Source organism: Podarcis tiliguerta (genome assembly GCF_965153285.1).
Source record: "Podarcis tiliguerta genome assembly, chromosome: 8".
NCBI classification, from domain to species: Eukaryota; Metazoa; Chordata; class Lepidosauria; order Squamata; family Lacertidae; genus Podarcis; species Podarcis tiliguerta.
The window spans coordinates 29,462,693-29,479,471 of record NC_139541.1 but is presented as its reverse complement, the minus strand read 5'-3'; the positions used below and the strand labels follow the sequence as shown (position 1 = coordinate 29,479,471).

The 16,779-nt window shown below is 39.5% G+C and overlaps 1 protein-coding gene across 3 annotated transcripts in view; it reads left to right on the top strand.

The window, feature by feature from the left end:
• URI1 (URI1 prefoldin like chaperone) overlaps window positions 1-16,779 on the top strand; it is a 46,076-nt gene that overhangs the window by 14,463 nt on the left and 14,834 nt on the right. For 2 of the 3 annotated variants that reach the window (XM_083451911.1, XM_083451912.1), the window contains exons 2-4: window positions 4,654-4,688; window positions 7,425-7,503; window positions 9,907-10,042. In XM_083451911.1, coding sequence (XP_083308037.1) covers window positions 4,654-4,688; window positions 7,425-7,503; window positions 9,907-10,042 — 250 coding nt within the window. The remainder of the gene's footprint in view (window positions 1-4,653; window positions 4,689-7,424; window positions 7,504-9,906; window positions 10,043-16,779) is intronic. The other variant, XM_083451913.1, reaches the window with a different exon arrangement.

Below are 16,779 nucleotides of genomic sequence, written 5' to 3'. Positions count from 1 at the left end.
CTGGGAGGGGAAAAAAACCCCCAGGAATCGCAAGACATTTTCGTCTTGCGAAGCAAGCCCATAGCAAATTCGTTTTGGGAAGCACCTCCAAAACGGAAAACCCTTTCGTCTAGCGGGTTTTCCGTCTTGCGAGGCATTCGTCTTGCGGGGCACCACTGTACTGTGTATGGATGACGAGCCTGAAACAGCCTCTTTTTTTTTTTTCCACTGGGAAGGAGTCCTGTCTGGAGAACCACCACCAATCTGTCACTGACCTAGATGAACCATTCTTCTGCATATTTTTCTTCTGACTGCTCTTCTATATCGCTTTATGGGAAATATCAAAAAGAAGAATATGAAATTTAAAATAGATTGGTGTTATTGATTTTTGTCTTAAGGGGCTAAGGGTTGATGAAAACAGCATATGTCCATGTGCTTTTCTACTGATGGCCCATTTTTTCTTCCAAGGAAAAAAAATACTAAAAAAAAGCAAAAAAAAGCATATGCTTCCAATTTACATATTTACTAATTAAAAAAAGCTTCCTGGAAACATTAAGCAGACTATCTTGAGTAACCTTTAACATTGTAGCTAATGGATATCGCCTGGAAATTTTCATAGAAGGTCTTCTAAATAATGTAAATGATTATGAATATGTAACTAGTTAATATGCAGCTACGAAAGGATTATCATGTAGAGGTTAATGAACACGCTGCACTTCACGGTTTGCAGGGCTTTTGCTTTTGTGCCTTTAGCTCACTTCATGCTTGGAAAGTCATGCATTGGGAATGGAAAGCTTCCTGTTTCCCTTTCTGGAAATGGGGCACTTGAGCTGGAACTTTCTTAAAAGGTTTCATAAACATTTTTAGTGTTGTTCAATGCCAACTTCCCAAACCTTTTCATTATACAGCCCATAACCGTAGTAGTAGTAATGGCAGTATTTATGTAGCATATTATTCTAGTAATCCTTATTACAGTCCTGTAAGGTAGGCCAGTGTTACTAGCCCCATAATGTCGAGAAATCAGCCAGGTCATTCATGCTGTGAATATACTTTGAGTTTCATAGGATCATAGAATTGTAGAGTTTGAAGAAACCTCGAAGGTTATCTAGTCGAACCCCCTGCCATTCAGGAATCATACATGACAGATGGCCTTCCAACCTCTGTTTAAAATCCTCCTAGGAAGGAGAGTCCACCACCTCTTCTGAGAGTCTCTTCCATTGTCAAAGAAGCTCTTACTGTCAGAAAGTTCTTCTTGATATTTAGTTGGAATCACCACTGTAGTAAGAAAAAGCCACTCTAGCAAGAAAACATTACTGTGTGCTCCCATGTGGCTGAGCTGATTCAGTGTAGTGGGAGGAAGAGGAGTAGCAGGTGGGGTAGGGAGGAAGGGCCACAGCTCACTAGCAGAGCTTCCATCCCGCATGCAGAATGTCCCAGGCTCAGTCCTCAATGGCATCTCCAGGTGAGGCTGCGAGAGACTCCTGCCTGAATCCCTGCAGAGCCACTGCCAGTCAGTGGCATCAGTATTTCTCAAACTTGGGTTTGTATGCTACCTACTTTCTGATTTCTTCATGCACTTTGATTCTGTCCCTTACTTCCTGATTCTGAATTTAGTTTGCCGTAAGTATTGTTCGCCCTAGTCCCGCCCCCCCATCCAAATCTGAAACCACAATTTGTGCACTATCTATGACAAACTATGGTTTGTGGTAACCATTGTTTGCGTAGTTTCGATATTGTGGTTGACTATATGGAAGAAGTTATGGTGAATCACTAAGAGAGAGAGAGGAGGAAATGCATAAACCTAAAATCGATTTACAGGGTGTCTGAAATGGAGTCAGTGGCTTGCAACTGAGGCAAGATTTGAACCAGCAACCTCCTAGATTGTAGTTTATTATCTTGGCAACAATGCTAGACCAACCAATGAGCTACAACAGCTCTTATCTGAGGACATTAAATTCTTATTTTGATTTATTCTGCTGGAAGTAATGAATAGTTGCCTCATTCTTTTCCAAAAAATCTATTAAGGAACTCTGATTTTAGAAGGGGAAAAATTAAATACAGTAGAACACATCTATGTCAGCTACATTTGTTTTCAGATACACAATTTTTATTGTGTATGGCATAGAATAGGATGATTCTTTCTGCCTCTTCATGTACAAAAATGACAAGTTTACAACAAATTGATGGGATTTTATGAAAGTAATATTGCTTTACATTTTTAAGTGGATTGTGCAAACTTCACTCAGGCTGAGTCTACAGTCTACCTTGGAGTATCTGAATATAAGCCAAATCTTCATAGTTTTGCCAAGCCCCATCAGTCCCTCTTTACAAAGAAACCATCTGCACCTGTGCTTTCATGGAACATTGAAGATAAAACATTATTTTTCTGGCAAATGTTCCCAGTAGTTGCTTTCACATGTTAGCTTGTTTGTGGGTACATGAGAAACAAATATTTGTAAAGATGATTTGTGAAACCCTATATTCAGATCGGAAATAAGTATGAGTTACTTTATTAAGTTCCTTCTACATGCAGAGGTTTCACAATCCTCAGAGTAAAATTGGTATATGTTTGCTTCTGATAGACAGTCTGTGGTCCATAGAGCTATTTGCATATATGCAAACCCTTCTGCTCCCTAGCTGGGACACTCTGTATTTCCTCTACAGAACATACCTTCTTTTTATTGCTTTGGCTACTGGAGCATTTCTTACCTTCTGAAGAAGCATTTTGGGAGTGGAGGTACAAGAACTGCGATGGAAAGAAGGAGATTCAGAGTGCTGAAGAGTCCCTATCCATGTTCAGAAGTGTCACCTGCAGTTCCTAACAGACAATAGTTGAGGGAGCTATTTGAATCTGTAACTTCCCTCTGGGTGAAAATACAGTGGGACATCGGTTTTCAAACGTAATACGTTCTGGAATACCATTCGACTTCCGAAAACTGAAAGCGGAAGCCTCAATTCAATAGGGAAACTCAAAATGGAAGCTGTGTAGGATGTTCAGGTTCCAAAAAGTGTTCGAAAACCAGAGCATTTACTTCTGTGTTTTTGGCGTTCAGGAACTGAAATGTTTGAAAACAGAGCCGTTTGAGAACCGAGGTTTGACTGTAGCAGTTTGGGAGATGGGGAAAATTATTTTTATGGGGGCTGCCGTGCCGGGGGGGGGGGGAGAGTAAATCCCCTTGCTTACATGTTGTGGTCCCATTCCTGATTGCGTCTTTAGATGCATGCACACATTTTAAGGGGCCAAAAGACCTTTCAGCACAACTGATTACCTATTGTTTCTCATATGTTGCATATAGTCTTACCAACTTCCTTCAAAGTTGTACTTATGTTGTGTAGATAGCTCATTTCCCAATATGATATAATATTTTGTACTTGAGAAAGTGCTGCTGTCACCATTATGTGAGACAGGCATTTATTAGATTGGGTTAGTCAAAGTGGTGTCCTCCAGATGTTATGGACTACAACTCCCATCATCCCTGACCATTGGCCTTGCTGGCTGGACCTGATGGGGATTGTTGTCCAAAACATCTGGAGGTTACTACATTGGCAACCCCTGTATTAGATAATGACTCACTGACCAACAAGGATCGTAACTCCGTCTCCTGTGTTCACATTGTTTTGTAAACTATTCAGAGGCAATGCAGCTTTACACTGTTAACAATTTAAGTATGGTTTTGTGTGTGCATTTAGCTTGATGAATACCAGAAACGCTCTTCCCTCCTTCCACAAATGTGTCCCACTATCTTGAGAACAACTGGAACAGCTCTTATATATACATTATACCTCCAAGATACAATAAAGGGAATGGTAAAACCCTCTCCTCCCATACCTTGTATATGTGAATAGATTCCTTTGTCACTATGAGGGAGTTTTGAACTCGGGTATTGTCATTACTATTATTATTTATTATTAGTGTTCAAAGCCCGGAATGTGTTTATCATATTTGAATGTTTTAAAATGTTGGTAGTGTAAATAGTGGGATCTAAAACTTTCATGTGTTTTGTGGGGGGTTTTTTATTGTTTAAATAGTGACAAGAACCTGGTCTTCTAATGTATTTTGGATTAAATAATATTCCTCTTCCCAGAAGTCTGTAAATTGATGGATGTTATAATATTCACTTTTGTGTATGTGTATATATTATGTTTCTCAAATTGTAATCAAAGTTCACATTGTTTTTTTATATGATTAATAAGATGTTTATTGCACCAGGGTGAAACTGAAGGTCAGATTACAGTTTAGAGTTGTATTAATGAAGAAAAATGTTTTTATGGGTGATTCTGTTTTAAACAAACAGCAAACATGCACTCCTCTTATAAATTATATTTGCTTTATTCTGCAAAGCATGTAACATTGAAAACAGATGTGTAGATTGTGCAAAATACTGGTTTTATCTTGTATCATGTGTCATCTCGTCGTTATGGAGCATGCATTGTATCAAAATATGAGTTGGGGAAGGTGTAATTTATTCTATGGTTATCAGTTTGGATTAGAGCATTGTGATAAAGTGGGCTGCTTAAGAACGAACGTTCGCACGCCTTTGCGCTGACAAATAAAAATGTATAGTGAGACGCCACCAGATCTGTAAAGCGTCTGCTCTAGTTTCTGAAACATTGAGTTTGCAGCTGTGTGCTTAGCCTTGTTTTTTCATGAGCAGTTATCTGTTTTAATGACAGGTGGTCACTAGCTGCCAAGAAAAAATTCAGCACTGGTAAGTGAAAAATGTTTGCTTGCATGCCTAAAATACCAAAAAAACATTCTATGTGTGTCTTTAGAAAAGTGCAATGCGTATAGTTTTTGGAAAATGGACCAAATTCAAATAATGCTATATTTTGGTACATAATTTTGATCTTGTCCTGGCTTATTGAAATGCACCCTCTGCATTTCTGTGATGCTCTAATGCACTATATAATCATACTTTAAATCTGCATGTCTCTTTAAAAAGACACACACTAATTCCCCCTTTCCCCACCCAGAGTAATCATATAGAAAGGCTTAAGTCTATAAATCTACAAAGCACAACTATATATTTTTGTTTCTGTTCCAAGAAAGCTAAAGTGACAGTAAAATGCAGTGTGGTTGGGCACTGAAATGGTCTTGGGAAGTATCCAAAACGTGTGGATAAGAAGAACTTTGAAAAATCAGGCCTGCAATTTATAAAGGGGTCCATTGGTTTCAAGATAGATAATGGCCTTTTCCCATTTTATCCAATTGCAATGAAAATATATTAGTTTAAAGCCTTAGGTAAACGTGAGACTTCAGAGAGATTATTATCCCTTAAAATATTATCCCTGGCCTGTCTTTGTTGCTCATTTAATGTGATGCTTTTTTAGTTAATAGGAACCATCTTGGGTAAATGAAAGTTTCATATGAGTATCTGACAGGAAAAGGTATATTTAATGGTGAACGATTTTGTATGAGTTATAGAGAGATAACACTTGATCTTAACAGATACCAAATTATGCTACATCCATGCTGCGTTTACCAGGATTTTACGGAGAGAACAACAGGAGCCTTCTTGATTATTGTCTGCAGGGTTATTGCAAAATCACAGCAACTGCCCCTTTTAGTGGAGAGATTAAACTTTGGTTATACACCATCAAGCATATAATATTTTAAATTTATTTTAAGAGGCTTTTTCTTCATGCCCGAAAGACCTCTGAGCAAATAATTTATAGTTCGTGTGTGTAATAAAATGTTTGGGTTTTTAAAAATAGTTTAAAAGCACATAAGTTGCAAGCCATGGATAAGAAGAATGGGGGGAAAGGGGAATCAAGGCCATCTTTACACCTCATCATATTAAATTGTGACTATTGGTTTGTAGAAAATGGTCTAAAACTATTATGCTTTGCTAATGTTTAAAATTCAGAAACCCCATTAATTTCCAATAAGATGGATATTATAGTGGTGCCCACTATAAAATAAAAAGATCTCTGCTTGAGAATCTGAAAGAGTCACATCCATTCAGAGTTAACAGGGCTGAGCTAGATGGACCAATAGTGTGGCCTTCCATAACGCAGCTTCCTCTGCTCCTTTCTAAAATTGGGTGCTCATCTGAATGTGCATCCCTATGCTGCGCCAACTGGTTATGCATAGCTGCATGAAATGAGTTATATAGGATGAAAGTCTTGCCATGCAGTGCTATCAGGGAGTGGAATTGCCAATGTAAACTGGCAAGGCAGGGGCATCACCATGGTTGCTTGGGCGAAGGAGATTTAGTCCCTGGTCTCCATCTCTCACTCAAAATAGTAGTGGATCATGGCAACTATGGATGCAAACAGGCAACCAAAGTGCACAAGAAAGTGGAAGGTAGATGAGTTTTGCAAATATTTTGACATACACAACCAGAAACATTCTCAGGATAAAATATCACTATAAAATATTTTGAAAAGCACTTTCAAAACAACAATTTAAAAGGTCCCCACATATTCCTCTATATGGTAAGGGGGCCTTGCTCTCACACACAGGCATAGCACTGTTACTGTGGCTTTTGTGCAACTTACCACTCCCATCCCTTTCAGGTATTCAGTTCTAAGTTTTGTATTAATGTACCCATAGTTTTACAGATGGAGTGTCACAGATCTGATTTCCTGGGAATGTCTGATTCTGTGTTGTGTTGGTTAAGGCCTTATCATGATCTGCCTGTTTCTTCCCTCAGTCTAGTAACCCAGGTGGTCAGTTTATTTATTTTATTTGTTTAAAATATTTATAAGTAGGGAAGCACGAGTATAGAGTAAGGAATCTATTGACCTGATAGGCACTGTGCCCAGCACCCATCCGCAAAGCTATGGCTCAAGGTAAATGGTTTTAGCTGAATGGGCTAAGCATCATCTTTTCACTGCAGTTGTTGTCTTTTACTGCCTTGCAGACTGTGTTGTGATCATGCCAGGCAAAGAGAACAGTTGCACAAAATGAAGACCTTTTATCTCTTCCCTGCACAAACCCCTTTAAAATTCATTTGTAATTCTATTGATTTAAACATCAAACCTCCAAAACAGCCAGATATGCCATCCTTAAGAAATGAGTCCCAAATCACCAATGACAAGTCTGTCTCTTGAGATATATATACTTCTACTCAGAAGTAAGTCCTATTGAATTCAGTAGGGTTTACGCTCAGGTAAATGGGTATAGGATTGCAGCCCAATAGAACTTGGTCTTACGCTATCATGTTTAAGATAGCTGTCTTCTAAGAATCGTTTTCCCTGCATGGACAATGTACATTTGTGGTATTGTTCACATTATTTTCACACACCCATTTTACAATAGGGAATTTAGTAATGCCTTGAAAGTATTCACAACAGGGTCCATTTTTGCATTCTCTTAACCATGGCAATTTCTCTCCCTGCTTTTATATAAAACCCAACTGAAAAGTAATTAGCAAACTTATGTACCTTGTTCTTAAAGTCTGTTGGGATTGAAAGTAACATGGTTTGAATTCTGCCAACAGGAAGAAGGTGGAGAGTGACTATGAAGCTCTTCAGGAACGACTTGGCACATTGCCTGACAGACTCTCTTATGATATCATGGTAGGTACTATTTAGTTCAGTGGAATTATAGGCAGCCCTTTTTATTATGGCCCACTGCAGATAGCGTTGCACAAACTGCTAACCTGGAATTGTCCTGTGGTTTGTACACTGCTTTTTTCCTTCTCCTTTTCACACACTTTCCCTTTCCATAGGCAACCCTGGTACAATGCAACCATGGTTAGGGTTTGCAGACAATGGTTTAAGCTAATGATGTATAATGTTAACACTGGTGCAGACATAACATTGCACTACACTTAGCTCCAAGAAGGATTCAATTAACCCATGAAGTGCTTGTGACCATCTAAAGGTTGTTAGATTTGGAACATCATATCTGTGCTAGAGCTATTTGCACTTGCTTTGGGTTGGCTCTGACTGACCACTCCAACCCTTGCAAAGGTGGGAGACCAGTTAGGTAAGGCATTATTCAGTTGGTGAAGAACTGTGACAGGGAATGCCCTCCCTAGTGAGGTGTGTCAATATCCAGTCTCCCTCCCTATTAACTTTTAGAAGAAATTTGAAAACATTCCTGTCTACACAGACATTTGATGGTTGAAAGTTCTGTCCCTGTTCACCCTGAAATTATTAATTTGGGAGTATGTGATTGCTTTTAGGAGTATTTAAACTGTTTTTAGAAGGTTTTAAAGTATTTTAAAGAAGTTTTAATGGAATTGTTTTAGTATTGATATGTTTGCTGCCCTAGGCTCCTTTTGTGGAAGGTGCAGGATCTGTTTAATAAATAAATAAATACAGTAATGAAGGTATTGTAGTTAGCAATGATTGATTATAGACAGTGTTTAAATGTATGTTTTCCTATTCCTGTCTTGTTTCTTGAAATCTATAATAAATTATAATCTCCAAATTTTTGACAGACGTACTAAGACAAAATCAAACACGTTTGATAGAGCCTGTTTATTTTATTGAAACCTATAATTAAACCTGCAATACACACTAATTTCCTGTGAGGTGGAGAAGCAAGCAAGCAATCGTATTTCCTGAGTTTTAAGTTGTGGGTATTGATTTGTATAAAAAGCTAGTTTTTTGTTTCATGGAAACCAAAAGGGATATTTTCTTGTTCCTTCTGTTGGACAGAAGGATCTCAGTTGGACTTTTACTCTTGTTGGGATCTGTATGCTTTTGAATGTGGACTAATTGTCAAAGATTTCAAATTCAGTATTTCAGTGTAATCACAGAGCTCAAGATATTAGTAATAACACATAACATTCTCTACCTTGAGGATTCTTAACTAAAATGCTAATGGATGGAACATTAGAAGATAATGTCAATTTCATGACTCAGCAATGTGCACACATCACGCGTCCTTAATTTACTTCCTGGTTTTATGGTGCAACTCATCTGGGAACATAAAAGCAAGCTATATTTAAATAATAATAACAACAATAATAACAATAATGAGCTCTTGTACTTGTGTTGCATTAAGGAAGTTTCCATGGAAAGACTTTTGTTCTTGTTTGCTACAAAAATAGCTTGTTAATATATAATTGCTTGCTTGATAATATAAAATAAACTGAAGTTATTCTGGCCCTAAGAGTCCCCACCACCACACACTGATTGCTTGGTCAGTTTCATTATTGTCCTGTAAGATTTAAGAGTGATTGGTAGGACCCAGACCAATCCTTGCTGTTAAAGTCCAACCATCCCCTGACTCCTGACTTGTTCTTGTCATGCACCTTCCAGGAGAGCAGTACATTGGATGTTGGTAGATCTGCATTAAACGGTTTGCTCATATGAATCCATTTAAAAGTTAATTTTATGTCCAGTTTCTGAGAAACCAGTGTCTCTTCTAGGTGCCAGCTTTCTCGCGTGGAAAAGGTTGTTGGCTAAGTAGATGCTCCTGTAACTTCAAACATGCCTGGCTATGTTTTACTTCTACTGTTGGAGATATCATGCTTCTGAATGCCAGTTTTTGGGAATCACAATTATGGAGAGTGCTACTGCACTCAGCTCCTGCTTTCGGGCTTCCCATGGGCATCTGGTTGGTCAGAACTAAATGGGCAGTTGGCCTGATCCAGCAGGCTCTTAACTATGCTCTTATGTCTGAATGTGATTGGCTCCCTAGACCTGACTTTGTAAGTTTGAGCAGACTCTATATTTGTGGTGCAGTTGATCTGGATCTTGGTGCCAAATGCTGTGAGGGTAGCTAATGATAAAACATGGATAGAAAAATAATTAGACAGTCATGAAAGCTAGGGATTAATTAACACTGTCATTGGTTAATTAAAATCTTACATTATACCATGACTGCCAATTGGTATCCTGAAGCTTTAAGACTGCCAGCAAGCTCTCGTACTAGCCATTGATGAGATATAGGACTGGATGTTTCTTAGTATTGCACGAGGTAGACTTCCTTTCATCTTCTTTACCATTGCTTTGTTCTTCTGACAGGTACCTTTTGGTCCCCTTGCTTTCATGCCAGGAAGACTGGTTCACACTAATGAGATCACAGTTCTTCTTGGAGACAACTGGTTTGCAAAATGTTCAGCAAAGCAGGCCAGCAGTCTAGTGGAGCACAGAAAAAAACGTAAGTATCTTACTAAGATCGAGAAAATCGTTAAAATCTCATGTTGAGGTGTGGTTCCAAAAAGGTCTAAATGAAAAGTTTAAAAAGGAGTGCTTTATTGTGTTAACATGTAACAAATTAAAATAAAAGAACCTTAGCTTTGCAAATTACTGCATAATCGAACTTCAGGGTGTGCACATCAGAATGAACTTATGATGCAATGCTTCAAATGAAATCATGAAATGGCAATACTGATTGCATTAACATATAGTACTGTAATACTTCTCAACTGTAAATTACAGTAGGCAGCCTTCAATACAAATATTGGCATAGTCATAGAATTGTAGAATTGGAAGCGACCCCAAGGGTCATCTATTCCAATCCCCTGCATTGCTGGAATCACAGTTAAAGAATCCCTGACAGATGGCAATCCAAGCCATGCTTAAAAATCTCAAGTGAAGGAGAGTCCACCACCTTTTGAGGTAGTCCATTCCATTGTCAAACAACTTTTACCGTCAGAAAGTTAATCTTTCTGGTAATTTGAATCCCTTGGTTTGGTTGCTCCCCTCTGGAGCAGCAGAAAGTGAGCTTGCTCTATCTTCTATGTGACAGTGCTTCAGATATTTGAAGGTAGCTCTCGTGTCACCTCTCAGTCCTTTCTTCTCCAGGCTAAACATATTCACTGCCATCAACCGTTTCCAGACTCTTTATCTCTTTGGTCTCCTTTCTCTGCACAAAATTGACTGGCGTAAAATGAAGGATCATGAAATAGGATTTTTATATGGTCTGTTTTCATTTATTATTTATTTTACTGCTTCTGTATCTTATGTATGGTTGGGGGCACTCTAGATTGTTTTAATTTTTGTAGGACATCTTGGTTCTTCTCGTAAAGAAAAGCTGCATTGAAATGTATTTTTTTTAAAAAATTCAACCATAAATAAAACTATTCCAGGCAGATAAAAGTTTGATCTCTTCATCCTGAATTTGATCCTTTGTCTCTCAAAGAATTGTTCGTTGTTAACATTTTCTTCTTTTAAGAAGCAGTCTATAGAGTGTAAGAATTATGAGGCTTTATAATGGTTTTATAACAGTATTAAGGGCACAACCTATACTGAAAACACACTGGCAAACAGAAAAACAGAATTTATGAAAGCCCTGCTGTGCTGGCAGAACTTGAGATATACCACTAGCATGAATGATACACAGGCTGAACAGCTAAAACAGGATGGAATTATAGGTAGAACATGGGTGGTACAAGGATGGAACATGTTCATTGTATCCTATTTATCTTCAATCTTATCATCAGATGTCCAGAATGCTGCAGCTTAGATGGTCAGAGGTGCCTCTTTGCAATCACATAACATCCCAGTGCAATCAGATCTGCATAGCTGCTGCTTAACTACCTATCCAGCTTTAAGGTTGTGCTACTTCCATATAAAGCCCTAAACAGCCTTGGGCCAGGTTACCTGAAAGACCTGGACTTTCCCTCCATTGCTTGGTAAGGGCACTAATAGAACTTGTTAATTTTGCCATAGGCTGGTGGTTATTGGCTTGTGGTAACACAGAGGAGGACTTTTTCGCTGGTCACACCAATGTTGTGAAATTCTCTCTGTGCTAAAAGGTACCTCAGTATTGGCATTTGGCCATCTCTTGAAGACATACCTGTTTAGATAAGCATCCACTGATCTGAGCCTCTTTCTTTTATTGCTGTTTCAACTGGTCCTAATTTTTGTGCTGTTCTAATTGGCTTGTTTTATTGTACATTTTAACTGTGGGTGTTTATTTTAATGTTTTGATGGAATTCTTTTATTGTGTTTTTAAATTGAATGTTTCTATTTTTGTAATCACTTTTATATTTGTAAACTGCTTAGAAGCCTCTGTGGCAATTATAACAGTTTATACCAATAATAATAGTTTATACTAGCCCTGGTGCAAATAGTCTGGTAGGATGAATGGGGGGGGGGGGGGAGCCATTCCGTTTCCTGGCCTCAACATTGCATAGGATATGGTGTAACGCAGCACCAAGTGACAGCACATCACCACCAGTATATAAACCCTACAAAGGAAAGTGACTGCACAAATGATAAGGCACACAGCATGGAGCTATGTGTCTCTGACTCCATGTTGTATGCATTTGGAGCTCCAAGAGTCATTTCTGATGATGGGAAACTATGCAGAAAACATACTTCACAGCAAACAGCTGGCCTCAGAACACAGGGAAACTTAAGCACACTGCAAACACTTTTCATCTTAGAACCCCAACATGCAGTTGCAAAATCTGTGTGGGTGTCAGGATGAAGCACACCACACAGGTAAGAAAGGGAGCATATCTTGCCCCCTTTGATATGTTTGAAAATAGCATCTTCTGAACTTTTCCCTCTAACATCCCCCCCTCCCCCAGCAACAGTGGGAAGTTAGTGCTCCCACACCAGGGGAGTCACTTGGTGACACAGGCAGGTAAGCTCTCGGTTGGTACAGGCCAGGTGATCCAGTCCACCCAGTGCCACTGTTGGTCAAACAGTCGTTAACACCTTGGCTGTGCAGGTTCACAGCCCTGGTGCATGGAGCTGAACCCAGTGTCCACTACAACCCATGGGGAGGAAGGAAACAGACATCAACACTGGCAGAGCCTCAGGTGATTCTATTCGCTTTTCTAACTGACTTCCTACTTCATAGACAAAAAACTATTTTCCATCCAGGTTCAGTGACTATGTGCTTCAGCTGCTGTTTCTCAGTACTCTCTCTCTTTCCCGCTTCCCTCTCCACAGACCTCTCTCCATGCCCCATTCTGTGCTGACCACGAGGGAGTCATCCCACCTAAGACCAGCAGCAGTGACCAAAATCCTCCTAGCTCCATGAGATCATTAGCCCACTTGTTGTAGACAGCTTTTGTACCCTTACAAACCCTGTGACACAGAGTTGCACAATTGGTTAAAGAGTCCCCAGCATGGGGTTGGTGCTATCAGAAACACTGTACTTGCTATACTCCTGTCTATCAAGCCCTTATCCAAGGTACACATCTTGCTGGAGTGACTAGCCAACAATCCAACGCATGTTGTCTTTTCCTTTTAGGAGATCCGCTGTCCCAGATGCTCTCCAATAAATGCTTTGATATTGCCACGTGTGGTGTTGCTTTGTTGCTAGGGAGTGGTAGGTAGGCCCCTGGGATGGAAGTGGAGTTAGACAACACTGGGGAGGGAAGCCTAGTAATAGATTTGGTGACAGTGGCCCCTCTGCTGTCTGATAACTCAGGTTCCCTTGACTGTGAGAGGGCAGACTTCTCAGAGAGCAAGGACCAGGTTGAGAACTTGGGGGCGGGGAATTTGCTGGTAGTGTAAGAGCCACCTGAGTGACTTATGCTGATGGCAGGTGATGCTGGGGTGAGAGTTGTAAAAGCAATATACATCAATGCTGTGTGTTTCCTGGAGGGTGAGAGTGAGGCATTTACAGGTCTGCTGATTTGATACTGTATTAGTTATAGATGCACCTGAACTCTGTCTTGTTTGAATGTCCTGAATTGTAAGCTTATACAATTGTAAGTGAATGAGCAGGGCAGGACCTGTTTGACCTGCTGGAAGGCTTTCTGGAAGCATCTGTTTGGCCATTGTGTAAATCAGGATTCTAGGCTATGTGGACAGCAGAGCTCTTTGTATGTTCTTAGCTGTCCACCTCCACTTGCCCATCTCTCAGGTAATGGAACTTGCCATTTATTGTAATGTGTGAAAGTTGGCTCACCTTTGGGTGAAACTTGCTTACTTTTCACTAAGAAGAAAACTCCAAATGTCATATAATGATCCACTGCATATGAAAAGAAACATATTATCAGAAAGCTTTTTAAAAGTGTATGCATTACTGCATGCATACAGTGGTACCTTGGGTTAAGTACTTTATTCGTTCCGGAGGTCCGTTCTTAACCTGAAACTGTTCTTAACCTGAAGCACCACTTTAGCTAATGGGGCCTCCCGCTGCTGCCGCAGCAGCGCCGGAGCACTATTTCTGTTCTCATCCTGAAGCAAAGTTCTTAACCCGAGGTAGCATTTCTATTTCAGTATGTAACCTGAAGCGTATGTAACCTGAAGCATATGTAACCCAAGGTACCACTGTATATGCCCCCCACGTGTGTGCGTATGGATATGAGAGAGAGAGAGAAACTGCTTCTAAAGGGACAAATAAATCATCCTTAGTGCATTCAGAAACATGTAAACTCTCCATAATATCCAAAAAGGAATATTTGTTCCTTTGATTCTTGACACAGAGTGGAGCTCTGATATAATGCCTGATCAGAACAGAAGGGTGCTAGCAAATAATCTTTCAAAGCTACAAATCATACTTGCAAATCGTATTTGTTCTCAGTATCTAATTATAATCTATTAGGTAAATACTGCTTTTAATATTCTTCAAATGTATACTGAAGACCCCCAACAAAAGCTTTGTTAAAACCCAGATAAAGTTACTTAGGTGCCAAATCCTCCTACACAATCCCTTAAAAGCAAGAAAATAACAAGTTGCATTAAAGGAAACTTCTTTACTGTGCCTTAACACCCACATGTCAAATTAACAGCTCTTGCTGATGACTTAGTACCTCCACGACGTGTTGCCCTCCACCTCCAACATATTAGGGTAAACAATGCTCTCATTACATTTTTTCCAACTCTCACTGAAGACCACAATTGCATCTCCAGCCAAAAGCTGCATTAGCATGTTTTTACGCTATACATTGTGCCTTGACGATGTGTGTGGCGAGTTCTCTTTTGTGCAGTATAATGGCACGACTGAGGACGGTTTATTCTCAAAATACCAGTTGCATAAGAAAATTATAAAATAGAGAGAAGCTATAAGATATTCATACTAAATATTTCTGATGGAGGAAATTCATACATTTCAAGTTTTTCAACCAATGCGCTGTAATGTCTCTTTAATTCGCTTTGCAGATAGGTCTTCTATATTCAGAAGGAAATAACCAAGCAAGTAAAACCAGTCCAGTTTTCTTAAACTATTTCTGTATCAGATTTGACTATTGCAGTTATTAACTGATTGAGATCTGATATGGGTGCTGTTTATTTATTTAATTAAGGATTTTACACCCTGTTTTTCAAGTTTTCAAGGGACAGGCAATGTCTCATGCCCATGAAAAACCTTAATCGTGATGGACCGATCAAAAGACTTGAGTTTTAATTCCACAGATTCCACAAAAATTATAGGCCGACTATATTTTGGCTATTGATCAAAGTTGAGTGGTATAGCAATTTTAGATTTTTGTCTTTTTTTTTTTACAGTTTTTCATTACTCTTCCAAGTACTGTGCTCACCTCATCAGGCCGCTGAACTGAATCTGATTCCAAACTAGACAGTGCTCTGGACTCTTTCACAGGGTCTATATATTAGTAGAATCAGGTTCAGCATGCAAATGAGTTTAAGAGAACCAGTGACTAGCTACTTTCTTACAACCGTTATCAAACAACATTTCCTTCTTAATTAGATATGTATGTGTGAAGCCAAATGTTTGTAATACAGATCTCATGCAGTGGGACTGAACATGTTGGGCTGGGCTTTAAGGCCCTGTGAATCAGACAGGCCATGCGAAGCAGGAACACAGTTGGATTGACTGGGTTGCCATATTAAAATCCATCAGGGTTGTGGCTATTTCAGCACTGTGAAGTGAACTCTGCTGCTTGGTGTATACATGAGTTCAATAGAAGCCTAGAGACTGTGACACATTTCTTTCGTCATTGCTTTCATAATTCATTAGTAACCTTAAACAAAAAGGCATCGGTGTCCTGCCAATGCTGCAGTTTTTCTGCTTTGTGAAATTAATTAATTAAACTAATTGATTTTTAAGCATTGTTTCTCATCTGTGAGGCTGAACTGCTTGTTTTCTTTGCTGGATTTCCAAAACATTGCAGAGCCAACAGAATCCACCTGAAAGCCAGGCCACTGTTTCCCAAGATTATCAAAGGTGACAAAATCAGACAGCAGTCTTCAGTGCAGTCTTTTAAAAAAGATTTTACGTAGTTTGAACATCAGTATCAGAAGAGGAAAGCACTTTGAAGACTCGCTCACTGGCTCTTGGGCTTGCTTTATTTACTGCTAGGATGTGGAACCTGTGGCCTACCAGTTACTGAACTAAATTCTCACCATCTCTGGCCATTGGCTATCCTGGGTGTGGCTTCTGGGAGTTGCAATCCATCAACATCTGAAGGGCCACAGGTTCCCCAACTTTGATTTCATAGATACTTTCTTTTTCATAGATAATAGAGTAATGTAAAACTACAGAAAGGTCCTGTAAATAAAAGCAGTTACAGATTCTCTTAACATCACTGTTAGAATTTTGGCATTCTTGATCTCTTCCTCCTCCTCCTCAAATGGCAGCTGCTGGGACTCCCAGCTCAAATGGAGGCCATAGCAGTGTGGGAGCAATTATCTGTTTTTTGAATCTCACTCCACTAGTGGAGCTGCTATTTGTCTCTTGGGAGGTGAGGATGGCATATAAGTACTCTGACATACAGTACCTGTGTTCCCCCCCTCTGCCCCACCCATCTACATGAGGCAAATAGCAGCTCAAATTGAGCCATGATTGAGAAAGCCATGTGGGGAAAAGAATTAACCCCATTCCCTGTGCTCTGACCCCATCTGAATTGAAGGCCACTCCATGAATGCCTCTGCCCTTTTAAATAAGCCCCTGGATCTACTGATGGCATATTTTATGCATGATTGTCCAGTTACAAGTTGACTTAAATGCCATTCTGCACATAGAAAGAG